At 41.4% G+C, this 16,879-nt stretch overlaps 2 protein-coding genes across 2 annotated transcripts in view; one reads left to right on the top strand and one right to left on the bottom strand.

Annotated features, from left to right (window-relative positions):
• Positions 1-2,491, top strand: part of LOC103913325 (cytochrome P450 2J2) — a 4,928-nt gene extending 2,437 nt beyond the window's left edge. The window contains exons 5-9 of the mRNA XM_009319809.1: positions 4-146; positions 408-543; positions 776-963; positions 1,464-1,602; positions 2,316-2,491. Coding sequence (XP_009318084.1) covers positions 4-146; positions 408-543; positions 776-963; positions 1,464-1,602; positions 2,316-2,491 — 782 coding nt within the window. The remainder of the gene's footprint in view (positions 1-3; positions 147-407; positions 544-775; positions 964-1,463; positions 1,603-2,315) is intronic.
• A 3,841-nt stretch (positions 2,492-6,332) lies between these two features.
• HOOK1 (hook microtubule-tethering protein 1) overlaps positions 6,333-16,879 on the bottom strand; it is a 24,440-nt gene continuing 13,893 nt past the window's right edge. Inside the window, exons 11-21 of the mRNA XM_009319807.1 lie at positions 16,667-16,777; positions 16,324-16,411; positions 16,179-16,239; positions 15,409-15,549; positions 14,679-14,766; positions 13,809-13,843; positions 13,148-13,230; positions 12,636-12,736; positions 12,171-12,272; positions 11,003-11,071; positions 6,333-9,904 (exon numbers count right to left, since the gene is read on the bottom strand). Of these exons, the coding sequence (XP_009318082.1) occupies positions 9,746-9,904; positions 11,003-11,071; positions 12,171-12,272; positions 12,636-12,736; positions 13,148-13,230; positions 13,809-13,843; positions 14,679-14,766; positions 15,409-15,549; positions 16,179-16,239; positions 16,324-16,411; positions 16,667-16,777 (1,038 nt within the window). The 3' untranslated portion in view covers positions 6,333-9,745. The remainder of the gene's footprint in view (positions 9,905-11,002; positions 11,072-12,170; positions 12,273-12,635; positions 12,737-13,147; positions 13,231-13,808; positions 13,844-14,678; positions 14,767-15,408; positions 15,550-16,178; positions 16,240-16,323; positions 16,412-16,666; positions 16,778-16,879) is intronic.

Here is a 16,879-nt window from a genome sequence, read left to right as displayed (position 1 = left end):
TCTTCCCCGGATCCCACCAAACCATTTTTAAAAACTGGAAGGTGTTGAAAAGTTTTGTGAAAGAGAAGGTCAACAAACACAAGGAGGACTGGAACCCCTTGGAGAGTCGGGACTTCATTGACAGCTACCTGCAGGAGATAGCCAAGGTCAGCAACACGGAGCAAATCCTTTTGCAGCAGGGCTTAGAAATCAGGAGGGACGAGAATCAAGCCCAAATTCTCCATCTGAGCTGCCTGTGTGGCCATTTATAAGCTTAGGATAGACATCAGGTTCAGGGCACCCATCAGCGGGATGGAGGTGCAGGGAGCCACCAGCTTCTGCCAAAATCCTTGGGGTTGACTTGGACTAAGCCTGGTGTCAGGGCAGCCCTCGCTGTTCGTGTGGCACTAACGCACCTTTTTGTGAAGGACAACGGTGGTGGCAGCTTCCGGGAGGAAAACCTTGTGGCATGTGCACTCGATCTGCTGTTCGCCGGGACCGAGACCACTTCCACAACCATCCGCTGGGCTCTGCTGTATATGGCCATATATCCAGAAATTCAAGGTACAATTAGCAAAAGGCCAGTGTTTTCCCTTGCTTTTAGCCCTCACAGCTTCATGAAAGACTCTCTTTTTTGAGAGAAAAATTGGAAATCCCCCTGCACTCACACAAAAGAGGTGCAAACAGTGGCAGGGGTCCCAGGTCGGGCCTTGGGGGACCCTCACAGCAACCACCCTGCGTTGTTCCAAGGGTCTTTTTTCTTGGACCTTGGCTGATCCCTGCTCTTTCCCACCAGCCCGTGTGCAAGCTGAGATCGACGCGGTCATTGGGCAGGCACGGCAGCCAGCCCTGGAGGACAGGAGCAACATGCCCTACACCAATGCCGTCATCCACGAAGTGCAGAGGAAAGGCAACATCATACCTCTCAACGTGCCAAGACTGACGGTGAAGGACACGGTCTTGGATGGCTTCCACATACCGAAGGTAACCCCACTCCGGAGCGCTGGGACTTTAGCAAGAGACTTCCAGTTCCCCAGGCACATTTCACCGGGTCAGGTCCCTCCTGCGCAGACAGGAGGGGCAGAGCCACAGCGTCTCTGCCCTGTCCAGAGTTCACTCCTATTGAACATGTATTTTTGTTGTCCAAACAACAGTCTGTTCTCTGGCACATTGGTGTGTGCGGGGGGTGTCTCGCACCATTCATCGAGGCACAGATCTCATCTCACACAGCTTTTACAGGAACTTTGGCCCAAGATTACAGCAGATAAAAATGATGCTGATGAGGGAAAAATGTGGGTATATAATCATTGCACCTCCAAACAGACAAGTAGGACAAACCAGCCGTGCAGGGGGTGTTGGACAAATAATTGCAGCAGAATTTGACTACGGATGTTCTTCATGGAGAGGAGATTGGAAGACAAAAATGTCCCTCCTGCTGTCAATAACAGAGAAAGTGCAATTTATTTTTCTTTTTCTCCTCTTAGGGCACTGTTTTGCTCACAAATTTAACCTCCGTGATGTTTGACAAGAACGAGTGGGAAACCCCCGACACTTTTAACCCCAGACATTTCCTGAAGGACGGTCAGTTCTGGAAAAGGGAGTCTTTTGTGCCATTTTCTATAGGTAAGATTTGCTGGATTTTGGTGCTTCCATGCTGAGGAAGCACCAAACTGCAAAAGGCAAATGTTGGCTGCACCCTGGGAGGTGCCGCTCAAGCAGTGCTCACCCCAAAGCACCACAACCACATTCTGAGCTCTTTCTCGTCTCTCTTCACATGCACAGAAGAGAGATGAGGATGAATAAAAGACCATAAAAATGCCGGAGGCCCTAGAAACACCTTCACCAAGGCAAGAGCAGCGCTCTGTGCTCCTGCTCCCACATGGCTGAAGTCATTAGGGGCTTCACTGTTGCCACCACAGGGTACCCCAGCCAGCAGCTTCCTTGGAGAGATTGCTTTTAGAACCCATTTCCTGTACCAGCATCACACACCTCCTCTGGTAGCTCTCTTTGGTGTAGCTCAAACAACCCACCCCTCCCAGCATGGGCACATCCAGACCGTGCGTGTCAGCACAGCTTATCCAAGCAGGGGAGGATACAATGCCTGTGCATACCGTTACAAGCACATGCCCTCACAAAGTCATGCAATTTGGGGGGCAGCACATGCTGTAACACCAATGCCATTATTGGGGAGCTCAGTTTGGGCTGCAAAACTCATCCTGGGAAGGGGGTAACACAGCTGGACCACAGTCCTAAAGGAAGGCAGAGGCTTTTTTGGCAGCAAAAGCAGCTGGGCAGCCAGCACAGGCTGAGGATGCCATGGGTGGCTGTCTCTGCAGGGAAGCGTGCCTGCCCGGGCGAGGTGCTGGCCCGCTCAGAGCTCTTCCTCTTCTTCACGGCTCTGCTCCAAAAATTCACCTTCCAAGCGCCCCCGGACACCACACTCAGCCTCCAGTTCAAGCTGGGCATGACAATGACGCCACAGCCCTACAAGATCTGCGCCGTGCCTCGGTAGGGAAACCTTGGCCACCATCCTTGCAGTGAAAATCCTTTGGCAGGGATGCTGAAAACGAGCCCTCGGCTGCTCCCCTGGGCAGTGGTAACAACCACCACCTGGCTCCAGGGAGAGGCTGGGCAGTTTGTTTGTTTCTTTTAAAGCAATTGCAAAATAATTTCTTTTACAAGCGGACCTCGCACTCTATATCACATGAGAAAGGTGATCAGCCTGGGATCTGCCAGGGCACTTTTAGGTTTGCGATACGGCACTGTAAATGAATGAGGGGCTTGGGGCTTTCCTAATTTTATGATGGATGGCCACGCTTCACAGTGGCAAGAGAATGAGCAACACTTTAGAGATTGCAGTGTTCAAGCTGTGGCTGTGTACTGTGGAAGAGCAGTACCAACCTCTGATTTTAACTTTAATACAAGTAGTAAATGCCAAGATTTTTTGATTTTGTTAACCTTGACAAATAATCCGTTAGGAGATGGTATAGAGTAACTCTCTTTCTCGTGCATCAATAAATCCTTACTGAAACATTTTTGCCATGAAGCATTTTGCAAAGTGAAGAACAACGCAGGCAAGTTCCTGTGGCTGTGCTGGCTGTAGCCTTCAGCCACGCCCCGTGTTTCGGGGCGGGGGGTGGCAGGGGGCTGTGAGCCCCCCTGGGCAGGGGGGGCCACACAGCACCTGACCCATGTTGTTGCAGCATTGCTCTCCATTAGCAGAGAGGTTGGCACTGTAACAGTGAAGGCAATTTCTATGGAACTGATGAAAATAAATGACCCTGACAGTATGAGTAAAGTGGCAATGAAACCACCAAAGCCTGTGACCAGGTCCTGGCGTGCCACAGCAATTAACAGCGTGACACCCACATGGAGAACAGGGAGTGCTCTCCATGGTGACAGATCGCTCTATAAAACGTCTGTACTTGTAGCTCTAAAAGTCATGGGTCCTGCTTCCTAGACTGTGCTAAATCCTCCCCTATTTACCTGCCCAGCATCACTGAGCAGCCTGGGGGGTGGAGCGGTGAGCTCCAGCCACGCAGGATGCACAGCTAAGCCTGCTGAGCACAACAGTCTAATGAATAAAAGGGTCCCCTGGAAAATACCAGCAACAAATAACTATTATTTTAAACCATCACATGCAAGGTGAAACAGTACCAAGTAACCGTCACACTGTGGGACCTCAGCAAGGCCCCCAGGCACAAGAAGCTTCAGCTCCCAGTGGGGCAGGGGGCCGCCTGGCAGGAAGCCCCAGTGCAACACAGTGCCGGTAAACACACCTCCAGCTCCTGCTCACCTGCTGAGGAAGCAAGGAGAAAGCAGTCTTTTCCTGTTCATTTTCAATCTTTCCTGGAGTACTTTTTGTGTGTTCCTAGAGGAAGCAAATTTTTCCCAGTGTCTCTTCCAAGAATTAAGTCACCTCCTGAAGAAATTAAAAGCATCTTTTCTCATGCAAGCATTAATGCCCAGGTGGGTTTTAAATCCTTTTATTTTAACCTGCATTTTCTTCTCCAAGTGCAGAGGGGAGGCAGCATGGAAGGCTGGGCTGGCCCTGCAGACCTGCACAGAAAAGGGCAGAAACACCCTGTGGCCCCACAGCTGCACACTGGGGCCAAGCACAGCCATTCAATGTAAAGCAAAATTTATAGCAGGCAAACACGGCTTCTGGCAAGGCTCCTTCAAGCACAGGGCTTGGTGGGGAGGCTCTGTCCCCTCCTCTGATTTTCTGTGCCAGGCACAGCTGGGTACAGACAAAAAGGTTGGACTAAGATGCTATTTCTGGCACTTGAGGCTCCTGTTTCGCAGATTCATAAGGTGGAGACGTGAGAACATGTGGTGGGAACCAAACCAACCTATTTATAAAACGCAGGAGACTTGACCCGGTTCTCACTAGAAGTGGGATGAGACATCCCCAACCCCAGCTCTCCACTCCTCCTCCTCTCCCCATGCCAGTTGCCCTCCCGACCTGCTCCTGGCAAGGGGCTCCCACATCTTCCCTTCGCAGCAGAAACAAGGAAGTTCATTTGACTTTCTAGACCTTATGTTCTTTCTTTTTCTTCCTTGGGAGAAGCAGAAGGGGAAGGCTGGAAGCAGGCTGCATGCCTGGAATTGACTGGGAACAGGAGAGGGGAGCAGTGACAAGTTTCTGTTGTGTGCAGCATTACTCCCAAAGCACTTCCAGTTTGCAGGTGTCCTCTACCTTTTTTTTTTTTTTTCCTTCTTCTCCCACTCCTTGGCTCAGATTCCCATTTCCTCTCCCAGGCTGCTGCTGTATCCAAAAGCTTCCTCCCCCTCCTCCCCAGGTCTCCGCTGGGGAGACTGAGCAAAGAGCACATTTCAGAGGACGGTTTTGCACAGGGGCTCCTTGGATATTTTGCCCCCTCCACCAAAACCATCTCCCATGCACAGCTGACCTCACCTCCTCCCTTTCTTTGCGCTCGGGGCTGTACTCCCACACCTCTTTTCCAGGGACACCCCTTGCCTAAACATACAAACCTTCTGCTGCAGTGCTTGGCTCTTAAGGAGCTACCAGAAAAGCCATAAGCAAACAGGGTCACAGACCCAGGCTCTGCACAGGCAGTCTGCATTTGGACATAGCTTGTCGTGACGAAGCACTTGGAAACGGAGCCCTGCCCTGCACACACCACCCCTCACTCGCTCCTTCTGCGTTCAGGAAGGCAGCGGTGGCTATCAGTGTGTGTGCTGTGACAGATCACACAGGGGCTGAAAACATCCTGCAGCTTGGCTCAGGCTTCCTGCACAGCTGAGAGCCTCTTCCCTTCCCTTCTCCCTCGAACACACACCTGCAGTTTTTGTTCTTCAGTGTCTGAAAATGCTTTTAAGTCCAGCCTGAGAAAGAAGGAAAAATGCTTCTTTTGTATCTGGCCATTCACTTCACGCTCACTGGGACACTTTACCAGTGCAAAGGCCCTTCCATGTCGAGGTATCACGCAGCTCCCAATCCTCATAGAGGTAACAGCCCAAGGCAATAAATAACGGTTACTTACCAGTGTCAGGCTCTAGTCAGGCCGAGAATTGTGGTTCAGAGAAAGGGAAAACCAAGGTCTGTGGTAAAAACAGGCCTGAAACAGGGCCCCTGAAGGAAACTTGTGACACCTTCTCCTTGCTGATCTTCACTTTGAAGGGCTGAACAGCTGCCCGCTCTCATTCCCAACCTCACTTCTGGGTTGATGTTTGTGCTAAGGGAACAAGAAAGCTGTCAACGAGACTAAGAACTGGGCACATAAATAACCTGCAAAGCAGACTGAAGAGGGCAGTCAGTTTTCTTTTTCTAATAACAACAAGCATGGTGATTTAGGAGTGTGTTACCTGTCCTCTGTGTCCTTAGGTGGGGCTGAGGAGAGTAGGCAGAGATCCTAACTTATTTCAGTAGCAATAAGCAATTACTGAAGTCACTTGACAGCTAATTTGTGGTGGGTTTTAGTCTTTCCACCTCACAAGGTCCCTTGCCCTGCTTTCAGATGACTGTCAGCAGACCGAGCAGAGGTATCCAGCTTTGGGTGGGAGCAGAACTGTAAGTGGGAATGAACCGAAAAAAGGAGGGGAAGGTAGCACAACTCTGATTTGTTGTTACAGCAAAACATACATACACACATTATACGTACATGTTACATATCCTGTAACATGACATTTTAGATAGTGTAATTATATCAACATACAGACTCAGTTCATGTGTTGCCCAGAAGTATGGATGCTTACATCGGCTAGGGACCATTAAACGCATTGCTTGGAATAAAGACACCAAAGAGTTAATTTTAAAAATCTTTATGTGAATATAAAAGAATTCTTTCCAAAGAAAAATAAAACCAAAGTTTAAAAATTAGTGCAATTTTTAAAGTTCTATGCAACACAGTGTTTACATTTGTTTTAAACAGAAGATGTAGACACCGATACACTGAAAACCTTAACTCTAGCTTGACTAGTGGGGGGAAGGGAAAAAAGTTAAGAAAATTACTTTACTAGACATTACCAACTCTTAAACAATTGTTTTCATTTCCTAATTCCTAAACAATTTATGGCTACCTAGATAAAACATCAGTATTGCTTATATTACTTATTTCCATGTAAGTGTATATTGAAAATAGAGTACCCATATATAGATTTTTAATGAACAAAATCAGTTAGGTGAAAATTTATTTTCAGTGAACGTTTCTTAATCCACTACAATACAGTTGTTGCAAAAGAATCTTCTCAAAACTGCTACCTGATCCACCTTGAGTAAAAGAACCTACGAGTCCAAAATTTGTATTATTGCTACAAAACACTTCTTTTCCATAGTGGTTATTCTTAATCTTATAGAAAAAATATTAACAAATGATATGTCAATCAGAACATATTTTTGTTTCTTTGGATCTATATTACCCGTTTTACTGGAAAGTGGCTAAAGTTACTAATAATGCTGATTAAATTCAGCAATATTCAATGATTTCATCTCGTAATTTGAATCTGTTCCTAACTGTGCTGTCTGGGCATGATACAAATTCATCTTGCAGCAGAGACAAGTAGCCTCTTTCTTCGTCCTGCCTCAGCAGTGGTGCACATTACGTCAAGGAACGTTGTATTGACATTGTTCTGCTGCTGTGTGTTGCATACAACTCAGCTGTAACACAGCAATGCTATTAGTAGCTTTTTGTTTGACATGAATGAAGTTAACGTTAAAATGATACTTATTCTAATGATCCTTTCTGCACACCCAGGAGAGCTGAAGTGAATACAGCACCATGGCTTATAATCACATACTTATTTCTACAGATCGGTTCCTCATTCATAGCACGTAACCCAAGTTTAACCAGTTATAAACCAGCCACTCAAACAGGTTCTCAATCCCAAAGAAACGCTTAAATTATATTCACAGGCTTAACTTTTAAACAGTTTGGAAAAGTCCCAAATAAGTAAAATTTTATCCAACACCTGAAAACCCGATTCATTTTTGGCAACCCCAGAAAGACTATTGGGCACAATCGTGCCCTGAAAAAGGCTGATCCCTGTCTGCAGTTCTGTATTTAAATTCTTCCATCGCTAGTCAGAAAACAAGCTTCCAACTAAATGATAGGGAGGTTCTTGGTTGTTTTTGGTCCCAGGGTCTGCAGTTTTGAGAAGTGTACATCAAAGACATTTGCTCCAAGTTTTTCACTATTCAGCACCTGATATGACTACTGACGCAGCTCTACTACTGTGAGAAGTACAACAAATGCATCAAGTCTACTAACTAGATGAGTATTTGAAAGACGCCCATGAAAAGTTTCCATGCTGTAAAGAACAAGGGTTAAGAGATCCATTCAACACCATCAGTGACAGTTTCACATTTCACTAGAACACACCGAAGTACCAGGCTTTAGAAATGTAAATATCTTGCTAAGACTTAGTCTCCTGTTCCACTGCTCACCACCATCTCCCACACCACTAGCAGATTAAACAAGCAATTGTCTCTTAAAAATACAAACCCCAATAATACCACTGCAGCAATACAAGACCTCAAAACCCAAGAGGTAGTCCAAAGAAGCATAGAGTCCTGAAGAACACAACCTGACAGACAAAACTGTCCAACGGCAGTTTGTCTGGCATATTCTCTGCTCACACCACATTTAGCATGAGACTGGCTTTTAAACAATGCCTTGTGTAGACAGAAGTTTTGAAAGAGGAAATCTCCGTTGAACGCCTAGATGTATAGCACTGTAAAACTATCACCACAACTAAGAAGCAACGCTAACTAAGTATTAAAAATGAATACTTCCCTTTTCTCTAGCATTGCATGCAATGCCCAATAAAGAATTTAAGATGCTAGGGAAGGAAGAAATCAAAGAACAAGCCATACTGAGAGGCATGCAAAATGGAAGACTACTCAAATTTCACAATTCAAATCATAAATTCTGCAAAGCTTAACCCCGCTCTCAAATTAAAGATGGCCTTAACGGTGAAGACAGACATACGCTTTCATTCACGCATATGGTTGAGTTTTATATGAGATCATGGACTGGTACAGCACCCTCAAATACTTAGTTTAAGTGTATTCATTTTATTTTAAGGGCTGCTGTAATTTTATTTTATTTAACTATGGGTATAATGAATTTGTTCTAGACAGTTTGCAAAGAAGAATGGACATTAACAAGTTTCCTAAAAATACAGTTCACAACAAAAATAAGACATTTCGTAAATAAAGTGACACAAATTTTGTGAAAGATAGCAACTTCCCGCACACAAATTTCAGATATCAATCCCCATTTCATCGTCTTCGATCTAGATACTGCAAAACTATTATAGTTTATGCACTTTTCTCCCTGCCAACAAGCTTTGCTGCCAACAACTACCAAAGCTATCTTTCATTCATCTGCCTAGCACAGCCAGCTCAGAATAACGGAAGTGAAACTACATTTAAAGAGGAAAATCAATTTCTACGCACAGGGTTGTATAAATAACTGGAAATAAATGAGGTTCCTTCCCATCTAACCACCTTTCTGCAAAGAAATGCAGTGTACAAATATGCCAGACTTTTAAAACATAGCCCAGACTTTTGAATTATTATAATAGCTTTTTTTCTTACACAGGAAAAGACAGCTTATTTGGCTTTAGTAAATTCAACATCTTAAAGACAGGTTCTCCTTAACGTATATATGCAAAAAACTTAATATTTTCTTTTTCAAACAAAACTGAGTAATTTTGCTTCTCACTTGAGATGATAAAACAAATCCTGGCTTCTGTTTTATAACAAGTCAACTGGTACTACACCTATTTTTTTCTTTTTCTATAAATGCAAGTATTTTCTTGCTTTTAAAATTGTACTTTGTATTCTAAAAAAAGTGTTTTTTAAAACATGGTACCAATCTTTTAAGTTTATTTTTAGAAGAGCCCAGCAAAAATGCCCAATATTGCCAGTTTCCTGAAATACATTTTTGCATAACATCTTCCCATTACAAAAGTCAGCTTTCTAGCCCAAACCCATTAAATAAAGTTTTAAATATATAGTGCCAATTTTTATATTTACAATATATTCTGAAGGCAAATATAAATCTTTTAAGTTGTGCTTGTAAATACATACTGCAGTTATTAAATCTACTTCTACTCGGAAAACTATGTGCTACCTTCTAGACACACCACTGATCAACTTAATCACTTCTTGATTGGTTCTGATGTTGAATTTGCAGTTGCCCACCATTCTAACCTCCTCTTTCATCAAGTAGTTTAAGTGGAAGCTATAAAACATTTAAGGACACTTTAGCATGTAAGTTTTCCTCATGGTCCTTGTGGTTTAATCAGATGTTGCACCCGGTACTTTAACAGTGAGATTCCTTCTGGTATTGGTGACATGACGCTGTTGAGCTAGGAAGGAGCGTCCGGGACCATCTCTGCAGGCACCACTACTGCCAACCAGTCTAGCTTCCATGCCTAGCTTCTGAAGAGTTAGGCTCTGCAAATAAGTTAAACAACATTTACACTATAGCAAAAGCAGAAGAAAAAAATTGGCCATCTTTCATACACAAAGCTCATGCTTGCTTAGTATGCACGCAGAATTTCCTTTACTGTATTTCTTATATCCCCTCTTGCTGCCATAAAAAGGTATGAACCAATGCTGAAGAAAATAAGATTCATTCACATTCATATAGAATGTGTTAATTTTAGTTTATTGTAAAGTTGTTCCTTTATTAAGTCATTTAATTTTACTTTCCTTTTTTGATTTCCCATTCCAGTCTGTCTTTATGAAACTCTATTTAAACATTGCTTCATATGAAGATGAACAACTTTCTCCAGGCCTTTTCACAGCAATCTAACGTCAAACGTTCTAACAACCTTTGCAACAGTACTGCAGGATGAGAAGATGGCTCTAGCTTTATTTCACAAATACTGTGCTAAAGACACTGAACATCTAAAGCAGGAGCCTGGAAACCTTTTGAACCACGGCCTCCCTTTGTCTCAAGCCCGAGAACTTCAACAACAAATGCTACTGAACATGCAGGAATTTAGCCTGCTAAATCCAGATGGAAGCTTGTGGCAGCAAATAGTACATTACTAACATGGAAGTCACTGCCTATGCCAAATTTTAAGTCTCCTGTTCCAAAGCACAGAAGACAAGCAGAAAACATATAACAAAATAATTTTACAAAATAGTTGGTTGTTCAAGTATTTCCCTTTACGCTGCTATCAAAAATATTGATGCTGATATTTCCCAAGTTATCTCAATAGGATTGGAAATTCCAGCTAGAACTCACTCAAGTCTGCATTCTGCTTGAAGTCATAATTAGCAAGTGGAAGAGTGATCTCATTTTAAATTGGAACTCTCAGGCTTTGTTCCTTTCCTTAGACATGAAGGACATGTTTTTAGACATGAAGTCATGCTAATCTGCAAGTTCGATTTTTCTGCCACAAGTAGCTAAACTACTAGCTTTCTCTCCTAAGCACCAGTTTATAGTGAATGTAAAAAGAAAGAAAATGTAAGATTTAACTGTCACATTTAGCAACATGTGTTTTTCTGATTTCTGAGATACCAACAAACAAACTTCTGACTCACCTTATTGTACCATGCAGTTACAATTAGCTTTTCCTCATAATCACGTAACTTAGCAAGTTTGTATTCAGCCTGCAAGCAGACAATAGAGAAGACAATCTCAATTAAAACACAAAAATAATCTGCATAAACTTACTGCAGTCTATCGAGTGAAATAAACACATGCAGCAGAAATGCTTAATATGCAAAATAACTAGAAGACTTAGAAGTGTAAATAAAGATACTTCCATAAATGACTATGAGAGAAGTTATAGACTACTTCAAGAAGAGGCTAAACTTTACACAAGTTGCAGTTCAACTTAGAAGCATACTTTGAGGGTGTGTGTGTGGGGGGGGAATGCATGAAAGTCTAGGGTGTATCAGAATGTCTATAAATAATTTAGTAATTTTTTTACCTGAAAGGCAAAGACAAGAATGTACCTCTAGTGGCTGAATATTCTTATCATGTTACTGAATTGCTATTATATAGTATACTTACCTAGTACATACACATAAAAGAAATCTGAGGCCACAGCATTTATAAAGTCAGACCTTTCAGCCTACTAACTCGTGTTGAGGAATTTTGTATTTGCTCAGGTAACTATTCGAACCAGTCCCATCAATATTGCTATAAAACTGACTGCAGCATCTCCCACATGTTTTTTGGTCCTTGGACAACTGTCAACAATCCTTTCAGGATTTCAGCCAAGCAGATTTTACTCTTTATATAGTTTCAAGAATTCCAGTACATGAAACCACTGATATCAGAGGTCTAGTAAGTAAAACAAGTTATTGCTCAAATACCTAGTCCCTCATACAAACTAAGCTACATTACTACTGAAAAAGGTCAGACTCTGCAGCTCTGTACAAGTTACCGTAACACGACAAAACTGTTAGTCTTATGAAGTATTTCACTTACAGCTTTTCAGAGGGTTTAGAAAGAATCCAAATTAGAGTTTCAGCTGTACGTTGAAAAACACTGTTGAAAAGTAAACTGCTCTGACAGACTTATACTAGGATACAAGGTTAATTAAGCCAAACTAAAAATCTCTAGGTTTGAAGGTCTGTGCAGTTTCTAACTGAATGCAGCATTGAAGGGTACTGGATCATTAGGAAACAGTAACTTTAGTGCCTAATATCAGAGACAGCAGAACATATTAGAAGTTATTATTAAATATACGTAAATTTTTACCTCTAGGGTTTCGATTTTTTTGTCTTTCTCCATTATCTGTTTTCTGAGCAACATAATTTCTGCTGATGCTGGATTTAGCTTGGGGTCTAAGGTTTTTATCACCTGCACAAGGCAAAACAAAAGCATTACAAGTCAGGTTTGATTCTCAACAGCTCTGCATCTCATTTGCTCACAGTAGAAATATGAAAACAGACTGAGCACTAGTCAGGCAATTATAATGAAAACTAGGCTGTTACACTGTACAACAGAAGATATCAAAGTGTACAACGGAATCATTAATGCGCCTCATGCTTTAGCCTAAACCCCATTCTCTCATACACTTAACTGACTGCAGTTGAGCAATTTGACTAAAAATGCAACATATAGCTACTAATTTTAACTGGGAGGTGGAAGGGAGGGGCTTAAATCAATCTGTTTAACAATTTATGAGGGAGGAATGTATATGTTCAGAAATATGCCACTCACATTTCTTGCTTTCTCAAGGTACATTTTATATCTTTCTTCCATTGCTTTCATATCATCATCTTTTTTTCGCAAAGCTGCTTCCAGCTCTCCAATCTTCTGGGCTATTTACAGAAATTATCAACAAAGACATAAAAAAAAAATAGACATGGTACTTTCAAGGCTTCTATGTTCTCTTGATTTAACCACCCCCCAAATAAACTTTCTAGCTACTACATAATTTCCTAAGTCCTTGTTTTTGTTTCAATTATACCATAAGGTCCCACCTGACCCTGAATTCCCATTTTGCAGAGTATTGTTCAAGAAAATTAAGCCCTCATAAACCTCTCCCTGCCCACCACCATGTGCAAAAAAAACCCCTCTCCCCACCCCTGTTTCAGGTTTAAAGCTAAGCTCTAGCAGAAAGTCTTATCCAGACAAGCACCCCATAGCCCAGTGGCCATGGGAATCATTTCAGAAGAAACTTAACATAGTCTCATAAAAAAACCCCAAAAAACCCACACAAAACAACTTACGGTTCTGACTAACATCAGGCTGGAGTTCTGCAAGATCAGCCTCTTTCTTCTGTAACTCATCATGAACTTCATTCAACTTTTCCCTACGAATGAAAGGCTGGGCTAAGGATTAAACTCACAAATAATTCCATGCACGGTTTTAAGAGCTGAAAGCCGAAACTTGATGCGGAAGTGTTTAAACAACTATTTTAAACTCTGGCAATTCTTTTGAGTTTAAATAGAAATATTAGATGTATTTTTGAAGAACCATAGAAGTTGTGACTTCTGAATTCAGTCTCATTTACCTAAAACTAGAAACAAAAAAACCCCTCTATCATCTCCCTAGCAGGAACTCCATCTGTTGAAATGATGGAAGTATTTCAGAAGAATGAAATATGTTCTGAGTCCAGAAAGAGTGATGGTTTCAGCAGTCTGTTGTAGAATCAGAACAGTTAAAATGCTATTGGTGATGAAGAGACAGTTAAGTGGATCCTAGTATTACAAGATTATCGTGATCAGAGCAGACAAAACTAGAACGCTAACAACTCACTACATGCATGATTCTCAAATCAGTGGCTTAGAAAAACAAGACATCCCTACAAAGACTTAGGCAGTTTCTGTGCTACAACAGTCAAATTATTTAGCATAAATAAGTTATTGTGGATGCATGTGCCTTACTTACATATGTGCTGCCAATTTCTGCTTCAGGTTGCTAGACTACAAAAGGAAAGAGTTAAAATTCAGTTATATTTCAGTATTACATATCATGCAATGTTGAAGTGCTCTTACAAATCAGCCAAGAATACTTAGCACACCTAAATAAATCAAACCAAATAGATCCTAAGAAAACTGCATTTTTCCATGCATTTCTGTAACAGCATTCATATTTTTTGCATCGCACAGATACCAATTCCAGCATCTTTTTTCTTTAAAGCTATCCTTCTCACTATATCACCATTTAACGATAAAACTAGAGATTTTTAGAAGTAAAGTAGAAGGCAGAAGAGTTACAGTTCCTTAATGAAGGCAGGGGGAAGGAATCACATAAAACATGAGCTTTTCAACTGAAATGCATTTGGTGTGGAGGTCTTGTGGATTCTCATACTAGAGAGACTAAACTCATCTGCTCTGAATACAGTGGAGCCAAGTCTGTGTTACCTAAACTGAGGGAGTTGTTTTCAGGCAGGAGAGATTTTTTAGAATGCATTGAACAGCCTCAATTGTTTAAGACCTTTGCTTGTAAGGTCTTTAGAAAGGTGTGTGTTTGTTCAGGGCCGGGGGGGGAGGAGTGGGTTGGGTGACCCAAAGGGGCTTCAGAGCTTGCTTACTCTTACTACTGCATAAACTAGTGCGTTTCAAACTAACTTAAAAAAAAAAAAAAAAAAGCAGCCCCAAACCACAACCCTTGCTTTTTTTGTGTTTTTCAGCACCGGCCCACTGAAAAAAAAAAAGAAGAGGCCCATCTAAACAAAAGACTTGATGTTACACTGAAGGATTCTGAACAAAACTGGCAAGGTGTCTTCAAGGTCAAGAAGCCTGAACTTTCACTTACTCCTTCAGCCTTGGATCCCTGCTCCTGTAAAGTCTTTTGCAGATCTTCAATCTGCTGCTGTAACTCCCCAATACGCTCTTCATTTAGCCTTTAAGGAAGAAAAGGCAAGACAGTTATTACCCATCTAAATAGATCACAACAGACAGATTTTTCTGTTTCATGTCCGGATGATAATTTTTCAGAGGGTCTACCCAGCAGGACTTATGCCACAGAGAAACTAATTTCAAGTGCTTTTAGTTTGACTTGAACTTCTCCTGACACAAATGCATGGCAGCTTTATTATACATTTTATAATGAAAGACCTAAAATCATTTTAAGTTTTGAGAAACCTTAACTACCCAAAATTCTCATATCCTAGTAAACCACTTTCAGCATTCATTAACTGATAGAGAAATTCAGACCATATCCCAGTGTTACAACATGATTAGTTTGAAGTTCTAGAAATCAAGTTGACATCCATTCTTGGTCTACCAAGAATCATTCAGAGATAAGATTTTTTTTACACTTTCTTCAGGGTACACTACATACAGGTCTACCACATTTTACACCACATTTAAGCTACTTTCCTTCTTGCTTGCTTCATAACCCTTCGTTAACGATTACACTGGCGAAAGAAAAAGGATAGCTGGCTTCCTGCACAGTGCTATGCTACATATGCAAGCCACAAGGCCACTCCGAAGGTCCAGAAATCACTTTTTGTTATATTTTAAGTTGCTGTTTCACCCATTACCTTTTCTCAGTTTCTAGTTCATTCACTGTCCGATGCTTTTGCTCCAGCTGTTCCTGGAGCTCTGTAATACGTTCATTTTCTGATCCTTCCTGTTGTAATAGAAGCATCTTATTTTCATGCTGCAGCCGAATAAACATTTCTCTGAATCAAAAACAATTTAAAAAGTCACTGTTAATTAAGAAAAAGGTGACTAAGAGTATGACGTAATATTCCTGTTTGCTCCCCCAACCTTAAAGTGAACAAAACAAGTTCTGCTTAAGGATGTAGTTGGGGTAACAATGCAATTTTTTAATTAAAAGGTAACTTACACTTTTCAAACATCACAATAGTTTTTTTTTTTTTAAGAGATATGAACAAAGTTTTAAATTAAGTCACTCCAAACCCAGATTTTATTGTGCCTTTACGTTTCACTCTGTCAGACTTTAAAAGTAATATTAGCTAGCCTTTAGCTGTTCTGTCTTAATTGCTGTGTATTATTTATTTATTCTGTCTGCCAGTGGCAAGATAAGAATTGTTTCACTCCTTAAAGAGGATGTTTCAAGCCAAACTTTATATACAGCAATCTGATATGCTTTTAAGAAAGAATGCAAAGTAATTACAGTATGGGGAAATAATTATTAACAGCTACATGGAGGTCCAGACAAGCATCACTGAGGGAAAACAAGAAATGGGATACAGAGTCATGTTGCTGAAAATACTGAACTTTCACAGAGACAATATTATGCCCCACCCGTGAAAATCCCAAAACAACCTCAACCTTTTTGTCTTACCTGTATTCCACTGGCAGAATTTCAGCAGCAAGATTCTCATGGATTTTAACACGAGATGCACCTGAAATTGCATGGGAAGTTTAAATTAACGAACTTAAGGAAATCACTAATATACATAAAAAAGCCTCTGAAGATAAAGCAATACCTGTTTGACTCAGGTGATCCTGCTGCATCTGTGAATACCGTAGCTCTTCATTTGTCTCTTTTAATGCATCACACTGTACTATCAGTCTCTAAGAAGATATATTTGAGGTGGAATTAAGTCATACTGCACCACTTCAAGACCAAATAACATTAATCAGGAATAGTACTGACACACACACATTTTTAAGATGTATTTTATGTTTTATATGTGTGTAAACACAGACACACAAGGCGCTAAACTTCATTTTTATGGTAGCACTACTTCTGGGAAGGTCTTCCCTCAAGCAGAGCATTTGAGAGAGATTTATTAGGTGTTCAAATAAATTCTCATTCAAGAGACTTACCTCTTTTTCTTTGATTAAAGCTTCATGTTTTTCTTCAAGTCGCTTCATTTCAAATGCTAGCTTATCAGCTCTTTTTGATTCTTCAGACAGTTTGTTATGAAGCTCCTGGACCTTTTCATAAAAAGACTATATTCAGCACATGAATACTGCAAGATGTTACCTTTAAAAGCTATGCCAAAACCTTCACTCCTGACCAGTTCAGCCAAAATAAAC

The sequence above is a fragment of the Pygoscelis adeliae genome, unplaced genomic scaffold (assembly GCF_000699105.1).
Source record: "Pygoscelis adeliae isolate BGI_AS28 unplaced genomic scaffold, ASM69910v1 Scaffold181, whole genome shotgun sequence".
NCBI classification, from domain to species: Eukaryota; Metazoa; Chordata; class Aves; order Sphenisciformes; family Spheniscidae; genus Pygoscelis; species Pygoscelis adeliae.
Note: the sequence above shows the minus strand (reverse complement) of the source record. Positions and strands in the feature narration are given on the sequence as shown.